Source organism: Anabas testudineus, chromosome 15 (assembly GCF_900324465.2).
Source record: "Anabas testudineus chromosome 15, fAnaTes1.2, whole genome shotgun sequence".
Classification (NCBI taxonomy): domain Eukaryota; kingdom Metazoa; phylum Chordata; class Actinopteri; order Anabantiformes; family Anabantidae; genus Anabas; species Anabas testudineus.
This window is the reverse complement of record NC_046624.1, coordinates 5,883,890-5,902,245: the sequence shown is the minus strand read 5'-3', so window position 1 is coordinate 5,902,245 and position 18,356 is coordinate 5,883,890. Positions and strand designations below refer to the sequence as shown.

Genomic DNA, 18,356 nt, shown 5'->3' with positions numbered 1-18,356 from the left:
AGGTGTCATTTCAGAAAAATCTCAGGGGGTCGCGCCATCTCCTGCAGAGAGGTGTCTTTCCCCAGAGTGTGAGTGACAGTACGCGCAGAGGGAGGCCATTGTACCAGTCAGGCCTCACTGCTTCTGGTTTCCAATGCCGTTTACATTTAAAGGGAGAGGAAACCAGCCAGCGTGTTATCTTCTTTTTGGGTGTGTGTGTATTGATGCCATTATTATTTTTAGATTCCAGAGTTAGTTTAGTTTAATTTGTATTACTTTAATGGATGTGTGCCATGGATTCAGGAAATGCTATGAAGATTAATACTTTGTGTGGAGGAGAAATGATCTCACTATTATCAAATGAGAGAGAGTGAGTTCTGCATTATATTTATTGTCAGAGACATCATGGAGCTTCCTTCAAATTATGGGATATTCATCTTGTAGGAAAGTGACTGCATAATGTAAAAATAACATTAACTATATAAATTAAGGTTAGTAGAGACCATTCAGTAGTAGCACCACAAATGCTGTATAATCCTCATATGAAGGAGATTTTTTTGTCAGTATCTCAAAGAGTATGGCTGCCCCCTGTATGAATGTCTTGTCTTTTAATGAATAGAATATCTAACATTATATTTACTTTGTATTAATTCAGCACAGGAATCATTTCACTTACCATGCACTGCTTTGCTATCTCTCAAATTGGCCATATATATGTTTTTCAGTCAGGATTGTTTTCAATAAAAATATTCTTGTCCATGTATTATTTTTTTTACCTCTCCCTTTTGTGCTTGTGAGATTGTATGTAAATGCTGACACATTTCTTTATATTGCTCAAATTATCACATTGGGCGCAAGATCTTTATTTATTTATTTATGTCACTGAAAAACAATGGTCTTATATTGAATTCTACCTGGTGCTAGATTTTTATTTCAATTTAAAGTGGAGGGAGGACATGATTCACAGGGTGAGCACAAGCTCTACTTAAGGGTATATTGATGACATTAAGTATAAGCTGCTGATGCTGCTTTGCATGCACAGTGCAGTTAATATCTGATGGTGCATCTTGGTGCACTGCTGGTCTCATCCATGTCAAATTATCAAAAATGCCTTGTGGTCTTACTATGACATAAATGAGAAATTGTATACATTCGCAGTGTTTGTTTTACTGACATTGAGGCTAATCTGACATGCTGACATTAGAGTCGACATAGATTTATGACGTGTATGTCATCAGGCCTTTCATTTTTCTTTGCTAGTGAGATGGTGTCAGAAAGGTTAAAGATACGAAGAATAATGTGAAAGATCATAGAAGCAGTGGGAGCGTGACTTGCTGGTCAGGATCATCTCTAGTAATTCCATACACTGGCATCCTCATTAGACCTGAGCCCTGAGCAGAAACAGACCACCCAGATGAGCGTGTGCTGTCCATATGATCCATATGATACTATGCAGATTGCCCCTCATCATGACCAGCACCTTAAGCTGTTTTCATATACGAATCTTTCCAGGCCTGATTATCCAGACATTGTCTGGAGTAGCTTTTTCACACATGCAGCACACAAATACACAAAGAGGAGACTGTCTGACTCAGACACGTATTAACTTTGGAAAATAGTCAGTAAGGGGTGGTCCCTGAGAAGACATGGACTGGACATGTAGATCTACAGATGCATAGTTACTTGATCCCAGTAAACATTTCTGTTGTCGTCTGTGCTATTTGCTGCGTGTTAGGTTTTTGGTTTTGTGATGTGGCTGTTTGCAGTGTTGTTTTCTGAATTCTGCACCTATGTTGCCAAATTTGGTGAAGCTGTTTTCCTTATCTGATTGTGTTTTGTCTTTTGCATGCGTATTATGTTGCAGAACATTGAGCTCTCAAAGCCTCCGCACTTTTATTTTTTTTAAGTTGTTTATATGTTCTTTAAGTCCCTCATCTTGCATGAATATTTTTTGTGGTACATGAAGGTGAAAACCTGCTCATAGCCCTTAAGTTGTTTGAACATGAAGGCCATACATTGGTCTAGTTTTATCTGCTGTCTTAAAACCCTTTGTGGTGGCGATTATCGGTCATACTTATCCCTAAGGAAGTTGGTATTCCGGTCCTATCTCTGATCCTCGTGCTCACTGTGTTAATGTCTAGATGCCTATCAACAAGTGCAATACCTTGACAGATACTCCACACAGCCAGGTCTCAGAAAGACCAAACATTTAATTTCCTGCCCAGAGACACCTAATCTACTGTGCATACGAGGTGGCGAGCCTACAGTAATCTGGCTTTAGTTGATACAGTCCATGCCACTATATTTCTTGTGCTTGTAGTCTGAACACAAAATGCCTTTCTCTACTTAGAGGTGTAAAGAGTGAGCATTGAGATGTTGAATTGTTCATAGAAACAACATAATCACCTTGAATATGTTCAACTCAACCTGAGTGGGTGGAAACATGACAAGTGGCATGTGTTGCCAAGTAACACAGCCCTTAAGTAGTCGTCTGATGGTTCATAATAATAGTGGTTGTACGTTGCAGTGCTTGAAAAAAGCTGCTAGTTTCTGTAACATTAACATTTACAACAAAGGCTTTTATTACCTTCCATATCCAGAAAGTACTTTGACTTTGAAAGTTGGATAGTTTTTTAAGGTTTACACAGTTTTAGTTTAAAGGGAATTGAGCTAAATTTATTTGTTTGAGAGATTAATATTTTTCATTGTTATCTTTACATTAATAAATCTATGCTCTACTCAGTACTTACATCTCAGAGGAATCCATTATCGGTATGTATCCCTGCACTAGAGCAGGGAGACAGTCTGTTCATAATTTGCGACTAAATGGAACAGATTTTACAATGGACCCTAAAATCGGATCTTCTTTTGATATGTCTGGCATAAAAAAAAAGAAAGATGCATTAAAAATTTGTGGCTGCTTTTTATTTTCCTAAATGTTTTTCCTCCACTTTTTGTGTCTTCACCACTGACATGCAGCTCTCTCTATGCTAATACAAACATTGCTCTCAAAGATAAATGCTGAGCCTCAACGGGGGTCTGGCACATCCAGCCCATTCCTCTGTAATTCAAATGGTAAGAGGAGCTGCAAATGTCACGGACCCCCTGGGTCACACACAAGTCAGCCCTTGAGATTTAAAAGTGTCACAGTGGCCCCAGTATTCTTTTGATATACATAGCACACTATATGGCAAAGTGAAAAAGAAAATGGTAGACAAAAAAAAAAACAAGGACATATGCAAACAGAGATATTAATGTGCATACTTGTCTCTTCTAAAGAATTTAGCAGTCTCTAAAGTCTTGCTAACATGGGGTGCTTAACCATGCCTTGAAATATCTAATTACATGAAGGAATATATCTGTGAATATAACCTAAAACATAGTTTGGAAACATAGGTTTAAATAGAATAAATCCATTGAGATTCTTTTTATGTTGGGTATAGTATGACAGACTACTCAAATACTATGGACAAATCTTGTCTGAGGTAGCGTTTTATTGACAGGTTCATTCAAGATGCAGTCAACACAGATTCAGATGTCAGGTGTGAACTGCAGTCTTCACAAGTACTGAGCCTGGTTAATCCCAAGCCCCCCCTCTTCCTTCATTCTTCTCGTGGCTGTGCAACTGGACCACCTGCTGGCTTGCAAACATGACGGCACAGAGGGCCTTGCTTAATTAAAAGATAATACAGCCTAATTATAATGACGTGGTCTACAGATGCATGAAAATCGTCAGCATCAGTGCTGGAACGACGCACTCGTAAGCTCTTTAAGTCTCATAAAGGGGTGCTTTTGATGTAGGATTTTATCTAGATGACACACATTCTCATTAAATGTACAATTAGTTCCTTGTGTCTCATGTCTGCTATTACCTAGATTTTTTTCTCACTGGTTGTGTAGACCTTCTTGTGTGTTTGGAATTATAGGGGATATTGGAGAGTTTCATTCTGTTTCTGTTGCTGCTTGAACATAGCTTTTCTTATGTTGGATTGCTTGCATGTGTGTTTTTGCTGCATATTGTGTTCAAATTATGTATCATTAATATAATCCTGTCAGCAGCTGCCCGTAGCTTTTCTGCTGATTTTACTCTCATTCAAATTGGATATGTACACACTGACCTTGTTGACATTCTGTGATCACTGTAGAAAAAAGGTACCTTTACTCACTATGTATGCACTACTAGAGCTCTCCCACTGAAACCTTTTGCTTTAATGTTGACAGAGTCAACGAATTCATAAAAAAACACACTTGCACCCATGTGGTCCACAGTCACAGGGTCCTTTCTTCCAGCTGTTGAAACTCCAGTGACCGCAGTTACAGTAGAGATCTGTCCAGAGAGGTTGTAGCTAGTTAAACTGTGGTGACTCCACCGAGCTCATTCAGTACAGCCAGCCAGGAACTGCTAGGAAACTTACACCACAGAGTTGATTGGTCCTGGAAACAGCTTGGGTGCCAGGCCTGTTTGATTCCCCCCCACCAGCATCTACATCTGTATGTGTTTGTGTGCAGGAGGTAGTGTGAAGAAATAGTTACACAGAGGCTAGGAGGCCACCCATGTTGGTAATTCTTTTTCTAAATGAATTGAGAAAGATGGACACACACTGTCTTCTTGCCTTCCCTTCATGGACATTTCTGTCAAAGTTCTGGTGTTATTGTGTGTTTCAGTGATGGGTATTAGCTCACAGTGCCTTGACAAGGATATTGCAATGTTGCTTTTATCAGAGGGATTCAGGAAGCTTTTAAAACAATCTTCCAAAGGCAAGTGGCAGATGGATTATTATAGTGCGATGGAGACAGACAACAAGGCAGATTGAGAGAGAAAGTGAGGTTTAATGGAGCCCTTATTGTACTCTTGAGTCACATTCAGTGACTGAGAGCATCTGACTCTTGAAAAATGAGCATGTTCATCTATCCATCATTCCGTATTGATAAAGTGTTTAATCTTCTCATTTTGTAAATACTCTAATTGGATAAAATGGATATTGCCTTCACAAAATAATCACATTTTAAGCATCTTTTTTATTATCCTTTTGGAAATTCATTGTTTTCCGCATTAATTTGTCATCAAATCTGATTTGATCTTCATCTAAGTCAAGAGTATTAACAAATATAATAGTATAATATAAAGTAATAACAATTAGAAGGAAGCTGCTGCTTACTAAAAAGAACATTGCTGCACGCCTAAAGTTTGCCAAAGAGCACAGTAGTATGAGTAGCAAATTGTTTTGTGGACTGATAAAACTATATTGAACTATTTGGAAAGAATCCACTTCATTTGGTATTAAAAGAGCACAGCCTATCATCATGAAAATATCATTCCAAGAGTTCACATACTTTTTCCACTATCACTATGAGGGTTTCTATGGTTGTTTTCAATAAAGACATGAAACATCAGATTTTTTGTTGTGTTATTACTTTAGGCACATATTTGTGAATCTTGCCTTAGATGAAGATTAAATCACATTTTATGACAAATTAATGCAGAAAACCAAAGAATTCACATTTCTTGCCAATGTATTAGCTGCTGGATATTGAACTAGAAACGTGACATTGGACTAACCCAAGAAAATAAATGACAGTCCTCCATGGCATTGGTTTATTTCTCAGTGTTGTGTGTGAGATAGTGATGGAGTAATGACAGTAACAGACTTATCTTTTAAAACCTCATAAGTCCAAACCTGAAAGACTTTGGTCGTAATATAAGCTGTCATCAACATGACGGAAACAAGCGATCTGGCTTTTTTTTCTAGCATTTATTCTGAAAGTCTTCTCTTCCTGCTTGCTGCTTATCTTGACTCTCTCCCCTTCATGTTGGGTAGTTTGCCAAGGATTGTGGAGGGCCACATTCCTGGTTGGCACTCATGTCTGGACACAGCCGAGAGTACAGACATTAGCCAGAGCCTCCTGCAGTGAGGAGACCAGCACTGGTAGCCAAGGACTCAGCACCCATCTGCTGCCAGAGCCAGTCAGGCACCCATCATTTATTAACTCAGTTGATGCGAAAAGCAGCTCTTGTCACACTGGAGACATGTTCTTCTGTGATTGCTGCACTCTATAAGTTTCTTGTCCCAAATCTGCATGTCTGGCTGTGGCTGTATTTTTCCCCTTTCTCTGTTTAATCCGTTGATGTTGTTCATCTTCCCAGATCATGTTTCAGATGGCAGGAAACTTGAAAAGAGCATGTCATTTCTTCCAGCTCTGCTTTATCTCATATCTGTTGGATTACTCTGTTGAGACTACATTTGCAGGCCTGCAAAGGACCATGCAGCCATCTTAATTTCTTCAAGGCATACTTAAACAGCAGACTCTTTCTGTAACTTCTATCAGACTTGTGTGTGTAGCCTGGCTGCACATTGCTGAGCTCCTCCGTTCTACTGTGACCTAATCTTCCATCTTTGGCTCACAGTCCTGGAAAAAAATATTTTTGAGTGTGACCCCAGATGTTTGACATTAGTATTTCTTTATATTTAGTTTGATATTAAATCCTCCGTTAAGTTTTACTTTTGCCCTCCGCAGGGTAGTTATAGCACTTACTTGTGTAAACAGTTTGCGCTAGGCTTTCATGTCGGCTGCATGAAGCCTTTGTTGTAAATATATATATATAAAAACCTAATACAAGAAATGGCCGCCTTTATTCTCCACTGCTATATTTTTCAGTTTTTCTTCTAAATTTGGTCTTCTTAGTGGAGGGCTTCTTAGGGCCCAGTTTTTCAGGACCAAACAGACAGAAACGACCCAACCTGCTTTACCTGAGCAAAGCCTAATCCATCTTAAGCTAATAATTGCTCTCAGATCCAGTCAGTCTCATAACAACACAGCTGCAGGGGACAACTATGGCTACAGATTGCTATGCGCCATAGATAATAATGCCCATGGTCTCTTTCCTGGCCACGATCAAATCTATGGACGCAAATCTTTTTCATTGTAATCATTTGGGTGTTCCAGACAAATAGTATAACATCTTATCAGTGCTTCTTTCTTCCCTCTATTCCTCTCTTTCTTTCCCTCCCTCCTTTTCAGCTCTGTCCTCGGCATATATGGGTTACACAGAGATACATTAGCCTGCGTGTGTTTCAACAGTTGGCCTTTTATGAGTGGGTGTTGAAAATTGGTGAGAGCTGGCCATGCTCAGATGACTCTATTTTAGCTACAGCATGACAGTTATGAAGCCTGGTGAAGAGGGACAGAGCAGGAGAGTTGATGAGCGATGTGGCTCATATCTTCTCTGAAAGGCTTCTTCATGTGCTGGAGCTCTTACTGTCGTAAAAGCAGGCGGATCACTCTATTTGAACTGGCATTTACATATTATATGATAAGCACGCCATTCTTATGCTGTGGTAATTGTCTGAATTAAGTTAAATTGCCTCAGGACTGAGATAAAAGCAAAGAGGTCTGCTTCTACATGAATTACATGTAGAATATACAGGATAAAAGAGTGCAGAATATTTTTTATTTGTCAGCTGTTAAGTAAAGCAAACATCCTTTTCACAATGTCTGATGTAAAATGATTCAGTTCAACGTATTTTTCTATCTGATTATGAGCTATGATTATGTATCTTTTTCCTGCTGGCTAGATAACTAGGATCCCTACTAGTTTTCCTCAGGGGTCAGACCTGTCCTAGCCTGCTGCAGGCTTTCTAGTTCTGCTAATAATGAGACGGTAATTGCCTAAGATGGGTGGCCTGTTAAAACACACTTGGAGCAGTGTTTGGGTGGGGCCCAGCCTTTGATGCTGCTGACCGCCTCCCGGTGAGCTTATTAAGAGATTTATGGCTGACACTGGCCCCCCACTCACCTCCCTGTTTCCACTGTTACATGAGTGTTTTTTTATTATTTTTCAATCATGGACACCATATGGAGCACTTCATTTCAAACACGGAGGTGTGCTGGCAAGCAGCAGCTCGTTATGAGGGATGAGGGGGCATTTTTCTAACAGCATAGGAGAGGTGACATACTTCTGTCAAAATGTCAAGTAGCTTTCTGAGGAAAATGCCTTCCTGTCATCCAAGAAAAAAAACTGCACTTCTACAGTGCAATCATTGTTATGTTTTTGATGGGGCTAATTTGGAGAGCTGAAACTAGAAACTCCACTGAGGCGTCATGGATGACTGTTGCTGATGTTTGAGGGAAGAGCGAAGCAAAACAATGAAGTATTCTGGTCCACCTGGAGAGGTTGCATACTGGTTGCCATGCCAATGCTGCATGGTAATAAACTGGGGGGGTGGGGTTTTCATCTAGTTGGTGCAGTGCTAGTTCCGTGCCGTCAGCGGTAAGATGGAGAGAAATGGGTATAAACTGATAGTGATCTCACAGAGGTTTGTTATAATGAGCCCATCCCTCTCTTTGCACCTGAGCAAGACTTTTCAGAGTGAGACCCCTCCACGGTTCAATTACCTGACACAATAAGAACAGTGATTGAATTAAGGTAGTGGGTGTGCATACCAGTGTCACTGGTGAAAAGGCAGCCTCGCTCTGCTGCTTTCAACACGGTTTTCAGCAGGGAGTTGTTCTTTTGTATTACTTTCATTGATTTCATCTTAATAGAATGGGGTGCGTCTGTAATGATTGAACAGAGTCAGGTTTGCAGTTTCTTCCATTTCCAGTGTTAGCCCAAGTCTAAGCTAACTGGCTGCAGTGTGATATTTAGCACATGGGTATGAGAGTCTGTTTCATATTGCTGTTAATTTAATATGTTGGTTGGACAGAAACAAGCCTTTCGCAGGCCAGTCTTTTCAATAAATGAATAACAATTAAGACAGTGAACAGCTAACAAAATAATCAGTAATACAAATAGTTGCTACTCTCAACTGATGGTTTAGGTTTCATTATACAAACACCGTCTCACTGTGTCAGTGTGGCAAAACAAACTGTCACTCCTGTTACAGTGGTTCGACAGAGGGTTTGTAGCTGGTCTTACTCTGTCATGTTTAACATCTCTGCTGTCAGATTTTATAAGGCCTAACCTAACCTGACCTTTTTGTTTCTTTCAGCTTTATTTCAGCTTCATGCTCCGGTGATTTGTTGGCGTAATTCACTTTTGAAAGACATAGAAGTATTGCTGACCCACGGTATAGTTAAAAAGGCTGACCAGAGGATCAGTGAAGCATGATGCACTTTTAAAAACCAAACTGGGCAAGTTAAATTCATTTTGTTTTGTTCTGTTTTTTTTGAAAATTCAAATACCAAATATTTCACCAATAGTGTTGGGAGCAGCCGAAACTGTGTTCCAAATTACAGCCAAATCCAAACTGCAAAGTATGGTATACTTAGAAAAACTCACCTTCAGTTCTGTGGTAGTAGCACCTCACAGGCGCCTCCAGCAGAGCCAGAGACAGCTAGCCACGACACACTGTTCTCTTTGGACAGAGCAGTAAAGGCATTTGTGTTGAAAAGGCTACATCCATTCTCAGCTGTCAAATCGCTGTCTTTTAGGCAGGTTAGAAAATCAAGGTGGAACCATTTCGAACCATCAAAATTCAACCCTACTCACTAAGACTAATATTTGTGTAATAGATTAAATTTCAATTGTGATTTGCCAGAATATGGCAAGGTTAATACATCAAAATGCACTTAAACAATATGTTAGACTCTTTTGGGTTTTTCCACTGCATTTATGAGACCATACTCTTGTCATATTTAAGGAAGATCTTCTACCAACCAGTTTTCAAACAGGCACCCACGCAGGAAAACTCACTCACTCACTCACACACTCACACACACACACACACACACACACACACACACACACACACACACACACACACACACACACACACACACACACACTCAGTAATTTGTTGACAGGCCATGAAAGCTCTGTCAAAGGTCCTAGGTTCTTCCCATGACTTTGTGCTTCATTCACACTCCAATTTATCTCCCTGACATCTCAGTCCACAAAGACAACTGAGCATAACGCTTATCACACTCTTCATCTGAGGTTTTACTTCTGTTTTAACAAATGTGTGCTGTGACGGTTCTTTTTCCCTGTCTCTCTGCAAATGCTGACATGACATCCATCCATGCTATCTCTGATATTTTATCAAGATATGATGATTTGTGTTGTTATTATTAAAAAAAAAAAAAGAGATTGACATACACACATATACACATAGCCAGAAAAAAGTCACCACTTGGATTTCACTAAGCAAATAGGTAAGAGCCCTCCTTTGGATAATTACTGCAGTGATTAATATAGTTAAACTGGCAATGACCAGGTTTTTCCATCATGGGATTTTATTCTTTCCTGACTGGCACACGCATATTCAAATATGACAGTGCCAGGATTCATCAGCCTCAAAATGTGAAAAAGTGGTTCAGGAAGCATGAGACATTATTTTCACACATGGATTGGACACCACAGAGACTAGACCAAAACCCCATTTAGAGTCTTTGGGATGTGCCAGAAAAGACTTCAGCTGTCCGATTCCCCCCTCTGTTGCTATTTGTGACTTTTTACTAGAGCATTTTAAGGTTCACTTTATATCTGAATGTGGGTTTGAAGGGCATAGGTACTGTGTGTTGTTTATCCTGAGCCTTTAAAGAAAGAGTAGTTTGCATCAGTCATTCCTGTGTGCCATGCTTTTTAAATATTGATGACACATTTTCCCAGTTTGTGCTCATTGCCTAGGCCTTTGTCTGAGCTCCTGATTGACATTAACTGAATAAGATGTTTCTTTCACTCACCAAATTATGCTATGAACTCTCTTTCAGATCTTATGTGAACTCTTAAAGTTGTTAATAATTGATCCGATAAGAAGCGCTCTAATCATGTCAGTGCCATTTCCTTTTTCGGCACTCCTTTGAAGTTGTACTGTTTTTTGTCAGAGTATGCAGTTTGAGTAAAAAGGGCTGATGTTATCTGAAGTCTCACTGCTCTTATCCTTAATTAGGTTATGTAGATTTTGTGGCTAGGGAGAGGAGGGAGTAATGAAAATAGAGTGATCACGGTGGGAGTCGTGTCTTTATTAACAATGGCAGAGGAGAGGGAGATGACATTTTTTGATTATAGACCTCTAAATTCTCCATGCACATTTGTTAACAAAGTATGTTTGACAATTTTTTTTCATGAATATATGCAGTAGTTTAATGTGTGACAGCCTGCAAATTGTGTGTCACCACGGCCATGGCGTGACTGAGAGATAAACACTGAATAGCAGCCTTGTTGAACGTTCCAATCACTGTCTCATGCTCTGTCAGCAGTGCTCATTTCTGCCACTCCACAGGTCCTCATTCTGCTGTTCTGTCACTCGAAAACATTTAAGAGCAGCTGTCTTGCTTCGACACGGTCCGCTGAGAGGCTGTTGAACCACATGCATAGGGGCTATTTGAGCTCCCACAGCGGGTGTATTTGTGGGTGCTGCTCTTTGTGTGTGTGCATGTGCAGGCGTCTTCCCCTTTAACCTCTTGAAGCCTCAGCCTTGTGTGTCATCCCTGGTTGTCGTCACCCTGCTGCAGCGGCTAGTTCAGGGAAAGAGATAACATTGTGGTGTGTGATGGCCTGCTGGAGACACACAATCCTGATTACAGGACTTTCCCTGATAACATCATCTTTGATGCTGATGTTTATGTGAAGTAGTATTGAGGCATTTTTCTTCAACAGTTTTAAAAATACAGTTTATATTTTTCACTAATATCTTCACAGTTCTAATACATGTTACTGCACAGTGAAAGTGCAGTAAAACACGTCTTTGAGTTTATTGAGTTTATTATTAATGTATAAAAGTAATGCACACACACAAGCACTCTTTCTTTAAATCTATGTCATGCATTCCTGTGGTGTTATGGTGATACAGTATAGTGTTTTGTGTAGTATGCATCAACTGCGCCTGCCTGTTGCACCAGACAAAATAAGGAAAGAGAAGGGAGGCACTGGCTGCTGATGAGCCCATTATGGTGGGTTCTGGCTGTCAGGACGACTTAGAGGCGACTTCCACCTGACAGCCCTGACAGCCGAGCCAGGCTTAATGGGGTCGGCAGTGCAGCAAGCTGAAGAGGAGAATCCCTGTGTGCAGATATTTTACCCTTCTCAGCAGTTTCCTCTTCCATCTTTAACCCACTTTCTGTCTCTTCCAACTTATTTCCAAGTACCTTGATCGAAATCCAGGGAAAGTCAAACTATTTTGGAAATGTAGAACTGTTAATATTTTATGACTATCACTTCTCATCTGGGGGCATTAGTGTATCCATAGTAGGCTTTTCCAGCAAGTGCATATCGATTGGTATCAGACCCAGAACACTTTGTGAATCATTGAAGAGATGGAGGCTGCACTTAGCACTGTTTTCTACTGCTGTGATTTATCAAAACATCATATTCTTATGAAGCTTTCTGGGATAAAAGTGACCAAACATTAAATAGTGCTGAAATGATGAATTAATTCATTTATTATCTCATGAACAGTAACGTCAACAGTTAATCAATTAAAGCTCTAAAATATTAGTTGGTTTTTGCTGTTTTAGAGCTTTTTATAAATTGATTTGCGAGTAAAGCAAAACAATTTGAAGACATCACTTAAACAATCGTCAGTATTTTTATTATAGACTAGAGAAGAATCCAGATACAGCACAATACAATAAAGTAATTTTTTGTATCAACTAGGAAAAAATACAAATACTTTAAAGCACTTCTTTAAAAAAACGTAAAGGTGCTCTGTGGAGATTTATTTGTTTTTGTTTTTAGTAATTGTCGACAGGATTTGCTCTACAATTGGAGTTCTGTTGTAAGAACATCACCATCATACTTCCCCCTGGCTAGCTGTTGGTTTCCCCTTTATCTATAACTCTCCCTTTCAACCACTCTCATTTTGAAGGGCCGTCAGGAGGTGTTTGGATAGCACTGGTGCTACTTATCTCTTTGAAATGTCAGACTCTGCAGATCCAAGCATCACATTTCCTTTAGCCCTTTTGTGAATCAGTGAAAAAAAAACATTAACTGTAGTTTGGTCAGACAGAACTTCAGTGAAGTCTGTGTTGCTGAGTGACTGATCGTGGTAGAGAGACTCATGGGTGGCAGCTGTGACTTTGGGTAAATTACTGTGTTCATATTTGTATGTGTGCCCGTTCAATCGTTGTGCATGTTCCTTTAAGTGTTACAGAGGCAGAGCTGCAGTGCATTTGAGAGATGTAGGTCACGGTGCCTTCTCTGTTTGAATGGTACAGTGAACTTGGCAGACTTACTCAGATGTGATAGATTGTGCCTGCCCCTTTCTCCCCTTCTCTCAGTCGTCTCTGTCATCCTGTGGTATGTGAAAACACCTTATCTACCTATACTGTTTCTGATGGGACTTTTCCCGGAAGTCAGTCCCCCTCCCTCCACTGCATGGATCTAAACATACCCACAGTACATACACAAACTCACAGTGTGTCAGCCTGCATCTCTAATGAAACCATCAACTGCATGCCGCACTTCTGTATCTCCACCAAACTTTATAATGTCAGTGTTCAGAGGAGACTCAGTGTGATAGGAGTTGGCACGATACCTCACACCCCAGCTGTAAGCTTGGCATGAAGGCAGGGTGCTGTCTGTGAACATTACTTGATAGATTTTCTGAGGTGGATGCTGGGGATCACTCTGCTGGTCTATCCAATCCCATCTGCTGCCTGTTATCCCACTTATACACAGATGGAACAAATTCACACCCTCTTAGGGGAATAGTTAGAGACCATTTGCTTATACAGAAGAAGAGTTGTAACAATCCTTTGTGCAATAAATCATGTAGAGCAGTCGCACTGGAGCTCAGTGAAGATGATGAAAGAATGATTTATGAACTTGGGCTAACTCTTACTGTTTGACCATAATGAATAAATCTTTTTGTTTCTATAAATACATTGCCATTGCACTGTGATCTTTAATGCACTATCTCCAAGAATAAAAACCTTAACCCCCAAATCCACTTGGCAGCCTGAGCTGTTGAAATTAATAACAACATATTAGCACTGGAGTATAGTGTCAGTGGCTCAGTTTTATATGATATTTATGTTCAAATAAATATCAGATGTTGTACTAACACCTTTGATCAGTTTGATGTTAATGTCACAGCTGTTGGTAAAATCCTGGGGGTGCACTGCTGGAGTAGCCTTCTCATATTCTTACAAATGTGTCGACCTTGAGCGAGCATGTTTGTGTTTGAGCCTTGAAGGGACACATTTCTTTGTGTGCTGGGCAAAACTTTGACAGTGCATTACTGGCTATATCTGTGGATTTGTCCCATTGTAGGAAAGATTTAATAGCTGTTATTGTCTTCTATGCATCGTGCTGTTATCCTTAAAGTAGTTCTAGCTATTTTCTTGTCAGTGTAGCTCATTATGCATTTGTCGCTGCTAAGAATTCAGAAAAGCCTTAACTAAAGTGTAATTTCGCCACTGTGAATGGTGTTTAGTTCACAGATATCTTTTTATTTATGCCACAGCCTTTTAATTGCAGAAGTCCTCAGGAACAGACCAGACATTGCTCTTTATTTTAATGCAGTATGTGAATCAATAATGGAGGTCTCAAGAACTTTCAAATGATTGATGCCTAGCTCACCCTGTGTGTAACAGCAGATGGTCTTTCTGGATTTTCATCTGACACAACTTGTGTTTTCTTCTTTCTTCTTTTCTTTGAAAAGGTACATGTCATTTTCTCCTCATTGTCAGATTAAGGTAGGGGAGCAATTAAGGCAAAATTATTTGTTCATGTCCTACCCAGCCTATCCTCAGCCTCTCTAAATGTCTTGTTTGACAAGACTTTCTGCTTGCTGCCTCTTTTTCCGTCTACCTGTCAACTTGAACCACCTGCAGCAGAAACAAAGGTGAGCCTGATAAAGAGACGGACAGGCAGCAGACAGGAGCGGTGAGGTGAGGAGGGTCAAACATCGAGGGATTATCTTGGCTCACCCTCAACAGCTTCCTTGATTTAACATTAGTGAAAGATCCCCTTTTTACTTGGCTCCGGGCCTTCAAGAGGCTACGAAGCCCTACACACATTGTCATGCAGGTGTAGGTATGCTCAATCGACCCTGGTGGTGGGCCATTCCTTGTGATAACAAACCATGACATCAGGTATGATAACATTGTGTTACACATGGTTTGACTAAAGCCTGTCTTGACACACTATAGAAATGGTTATTGATGAATAATTTGTTGTAGGGATTGTGCAAACATGAAGGCAGAGAGCAGCTGGAGCAGCTGTTGAGTTTAAATTAGAAGCAGCCGCCCTCCCTCAATTTTACACAAAGATCCTCAGAAGGTTATAAAAATTACCGCCAGCAAGTCATTTATTTGGTCCTTCAATAACACAAAACACAGGAATCCTAAGGTACAGATGTGTGACATGCCATATAATACTGAGCTGGAATAACAAAGTGTAAACACTGGCAAAAAAGCTAAGAAAAATGTTGTTTCTTGATATGTGAGCATTTAGTATCCAAAAATATGAAGATTGTTTAGCTGATGGCTATGGACCATTACACTAACGTCACCAACATGCTCTTTCATGTAATTTCCTTGTGTTGTGGATCCAGGACCAAACAGAAGGAAGACATTTTTGCTTCTTTCCCCCTCTCTCTTCTCTGCTTAGCATCTCAAAAATACTATGTTAGGAAACAGAATAGAGTATTACCCTGTGCATGTAGTTCAAGTCACTCTGTAGCCATTTCCCTCCAGTAAGATGTGGATAAGTAGAGCAGAAAATACAGCTCTCACATAAAGCTTGTACACAGCATCATGAGGGGAAGTAATGGATTGTGTGTGAGGATGTAGTGGAACACATCATGTCTTGTTGGGGAAATTGGTCTCCTTGAGATGATGGTACATGACTGCGGGGCACGTGTGTGTGTGTGTGAGTGACTGTCAGATTTGTTCATGTCACAGCCTCATAAACAGGAAAGTGTTCTTTATGTTGGGTCTGATAATTTTACAACTAAATATTTCACAGCTAGGCATTATTGTCTAAACATCACATTCTTCCACAGGGCTAAGTGGTCGCCATGGCATGCACTTAATGAACGGAAAAAGCAGTAAAATGTTAACAGCAGGCCCATTCTAATCCTCTGTCATTATTTTCTCTCCTGCTTCTTTTTCCAGTTCTGTCCATCCAGGCTGCTTCAATCCAGTTCACCAAGGAGCCCAAATCCCAGGATGCTTTGCACGGCCGCAGCGCCATGCTACGCTGCGAGGTCAGCGATCCGGTTGACATCAGTTACAGCTGGCTTCACAACGGCCAGCCCCTGGAAAACAGCGAGAGGCGCTTCCAGGAGGGCAGCAACCTCAAGTTCACCGCTGTGGATCGGCTGCTGGATGCAGGAAACTTTGAGTGCGTCGCACAGAACCGAGTCACCGGAGACATGCTCCACTCCACAAATGCTTCCTTCAATATCAAATGTGAGTGTTTCATATCAGGTCGCTCTCGCCATCATTCTTAAAACCTGTTGTTTATAATGGCAACGAGGGTGTGCATTCAGTTTCTGGATCAAAAAAGCAAAACAAAAGTCACAGTATAAGATGACAGGTAGTATGAGCTGGAGGAATGTGTCCACCTTGTTACCTTGTTCTTTGTGGCTTCCTCTCCCTCTCTCTAAAGGAAACTGGATATGTGGGCCACCAAGCATGTGTTTCTTGTTGCTTGTTTCTTTTTTTCTTCCGTTGTGTAACTCTTTTTTTTCCCATATACCCTCAAAAAGGCTTTTGTCTGGAAATTGCTGAGCAGCGTAATTTACCTTCTAGCTATGTAATTATTTAGGTTTTGATTAACACAGCCCTCTTTGCTCCAGCTTTTTATTCATGTCAGGCTTTTCTCCCTGTCATTTTCTAAATGTTTTGTCCATTAAAGGAAGGCACAATAGTATCTTAATTTTCTTGTTTAGCCCCATAACCAAACCTCAGCGACCCTCTTTAAGTTTCACAGGAAGCCTTGGGAATTCTGCACGACCCTATTTAGGATAAATAAGAACCTTGTTCACATATTGTGGAAGGCCCTCAGGTACCAGTTGTTACTAAAAAGCCCTTGTGTCTTACAGACACTGAGTTTGTACTGGTGACAGTAGAAAACAAAAGGCAATGGAAAAATTGCTCCATCTGGAATATGTTGTCCTCTCTTGCTGCATTCAGCCAGGAGGTTGTGTCTTTGTGGTGATATTACTTGTTCGCAGGCTGATTACAAGAACAGATGAATATCTAGACCTCCTAGGAGCAAACTGAGAGACGGACCGAGAGGCGGGGGGAGTCAGTAGGGGTTTAACCCCTGCTCTATGATGTGTCTCCACCAGTGGATATTTGTGGTGTGTGATGCTAAGCAAGCCTCTGAATACTTACTGAATACTAGCCTGATAAACCAAAGAAGCACATCAGTTTTCCAAACCCCATCTGATCTGAAGGGAGCTGCTTTTATGTGTTGCAATTAAACATGATCTAGTGTGTCAGTGAAGCTCAACTGACATTCTCCCACAGATTAAAAAGAAAAAAAAAACAAGTTAGACATGAAGCACCAGTTTTTAAGAGCTGGCCCAGAATAAACCGTATTATCTGCCAGGTCATTAACATTCCCACGCATTGGAAGTTTGAGGCATATTATTTTTATTGGAAGTAAGGTAGACTGTTAATTTAAAAAAATAAACGTTTCTTGTTTAATCATGGAAATGTATAAGGGCACTTGTTTACATAAGGGTGGTGACACCATTTTAATCAGTGTTGGTATGTATTACTCCCCCACAAATACAGGAAAGTAGTGTCAAAGCATATTCAAGTGTAACAGTGTTGCTGCATGATCTGGGCCAGGTTCAAGAAAGATCAGAAAAAAACCATCTGGCTTCTCTTTGTGCCTTTAGAAAATGGTTCAGTTCATTGGTATGTGTATATGACTTTAAACGGAGGCCACTGTAAACAAAAACAATTAAAAAACGGAAAGCTGAATTAGTCTGGTTAATTAAAATGTAAGTGAATCAATTTAAATGATTAATTCAGGGGATTTCTTTAAATTAAAAAATATAAACACTAAATGTATATATTGAATATTTTAATTAAAATTTAAAAAAATTGCAATTTTACTTACTTTTTACAGCTAACAATCTTCATTTTTCAAGTACAAATGTTTGTTTTTTTTTTGTTTTTTTTCTAACCAGTTTCAGATTTTTGACCCTCCTCTGGTACAAAGGGAAAGATTAACAGAGGTGGGTGTGCTCTCCTGAGGTATTGCAGATTGACATAATGTTGCCTTCGGGAAACATGGCAACTTTATGACTTAAAATTTCCTACACAACATATTTAAGTGATTAGAGTGGAGGAAATTGACACTACATGTTCAGACTGTTTTTAGACTTTACTTGACACCTGTCACAGCTCATGACCAATCAACAGTGTCACATGGTATTTCGCACTATTTCATTGTTGAACACAGCTTTAGTAGA

The 18,356-nt window shown here is 40.0% G+C and overlaps 1 protein-coding gene across 1 annotated transcript in view; it reads left to right on the top strand.

The window, feature by feature from the left end:
* ptk7b (protein tyrosine kinase 7b) overlaps positions 1-18,356 on the top strand; it is a 63,546-nt gene that overhangs the window by 25,637 nt on the left and 19,553 nt on the right. Inside the window, exon 2 of the mRNA XM_026355787.1 lies at positions 16,039-16,335. Within this exon, the coding sequence (XP_026211572.1) occupies positions 16,039-16,335 (297 nt within the window). The remainder of the gene's footprint in view (positions 1-16,038; positions 16,336-18,356) is intronic.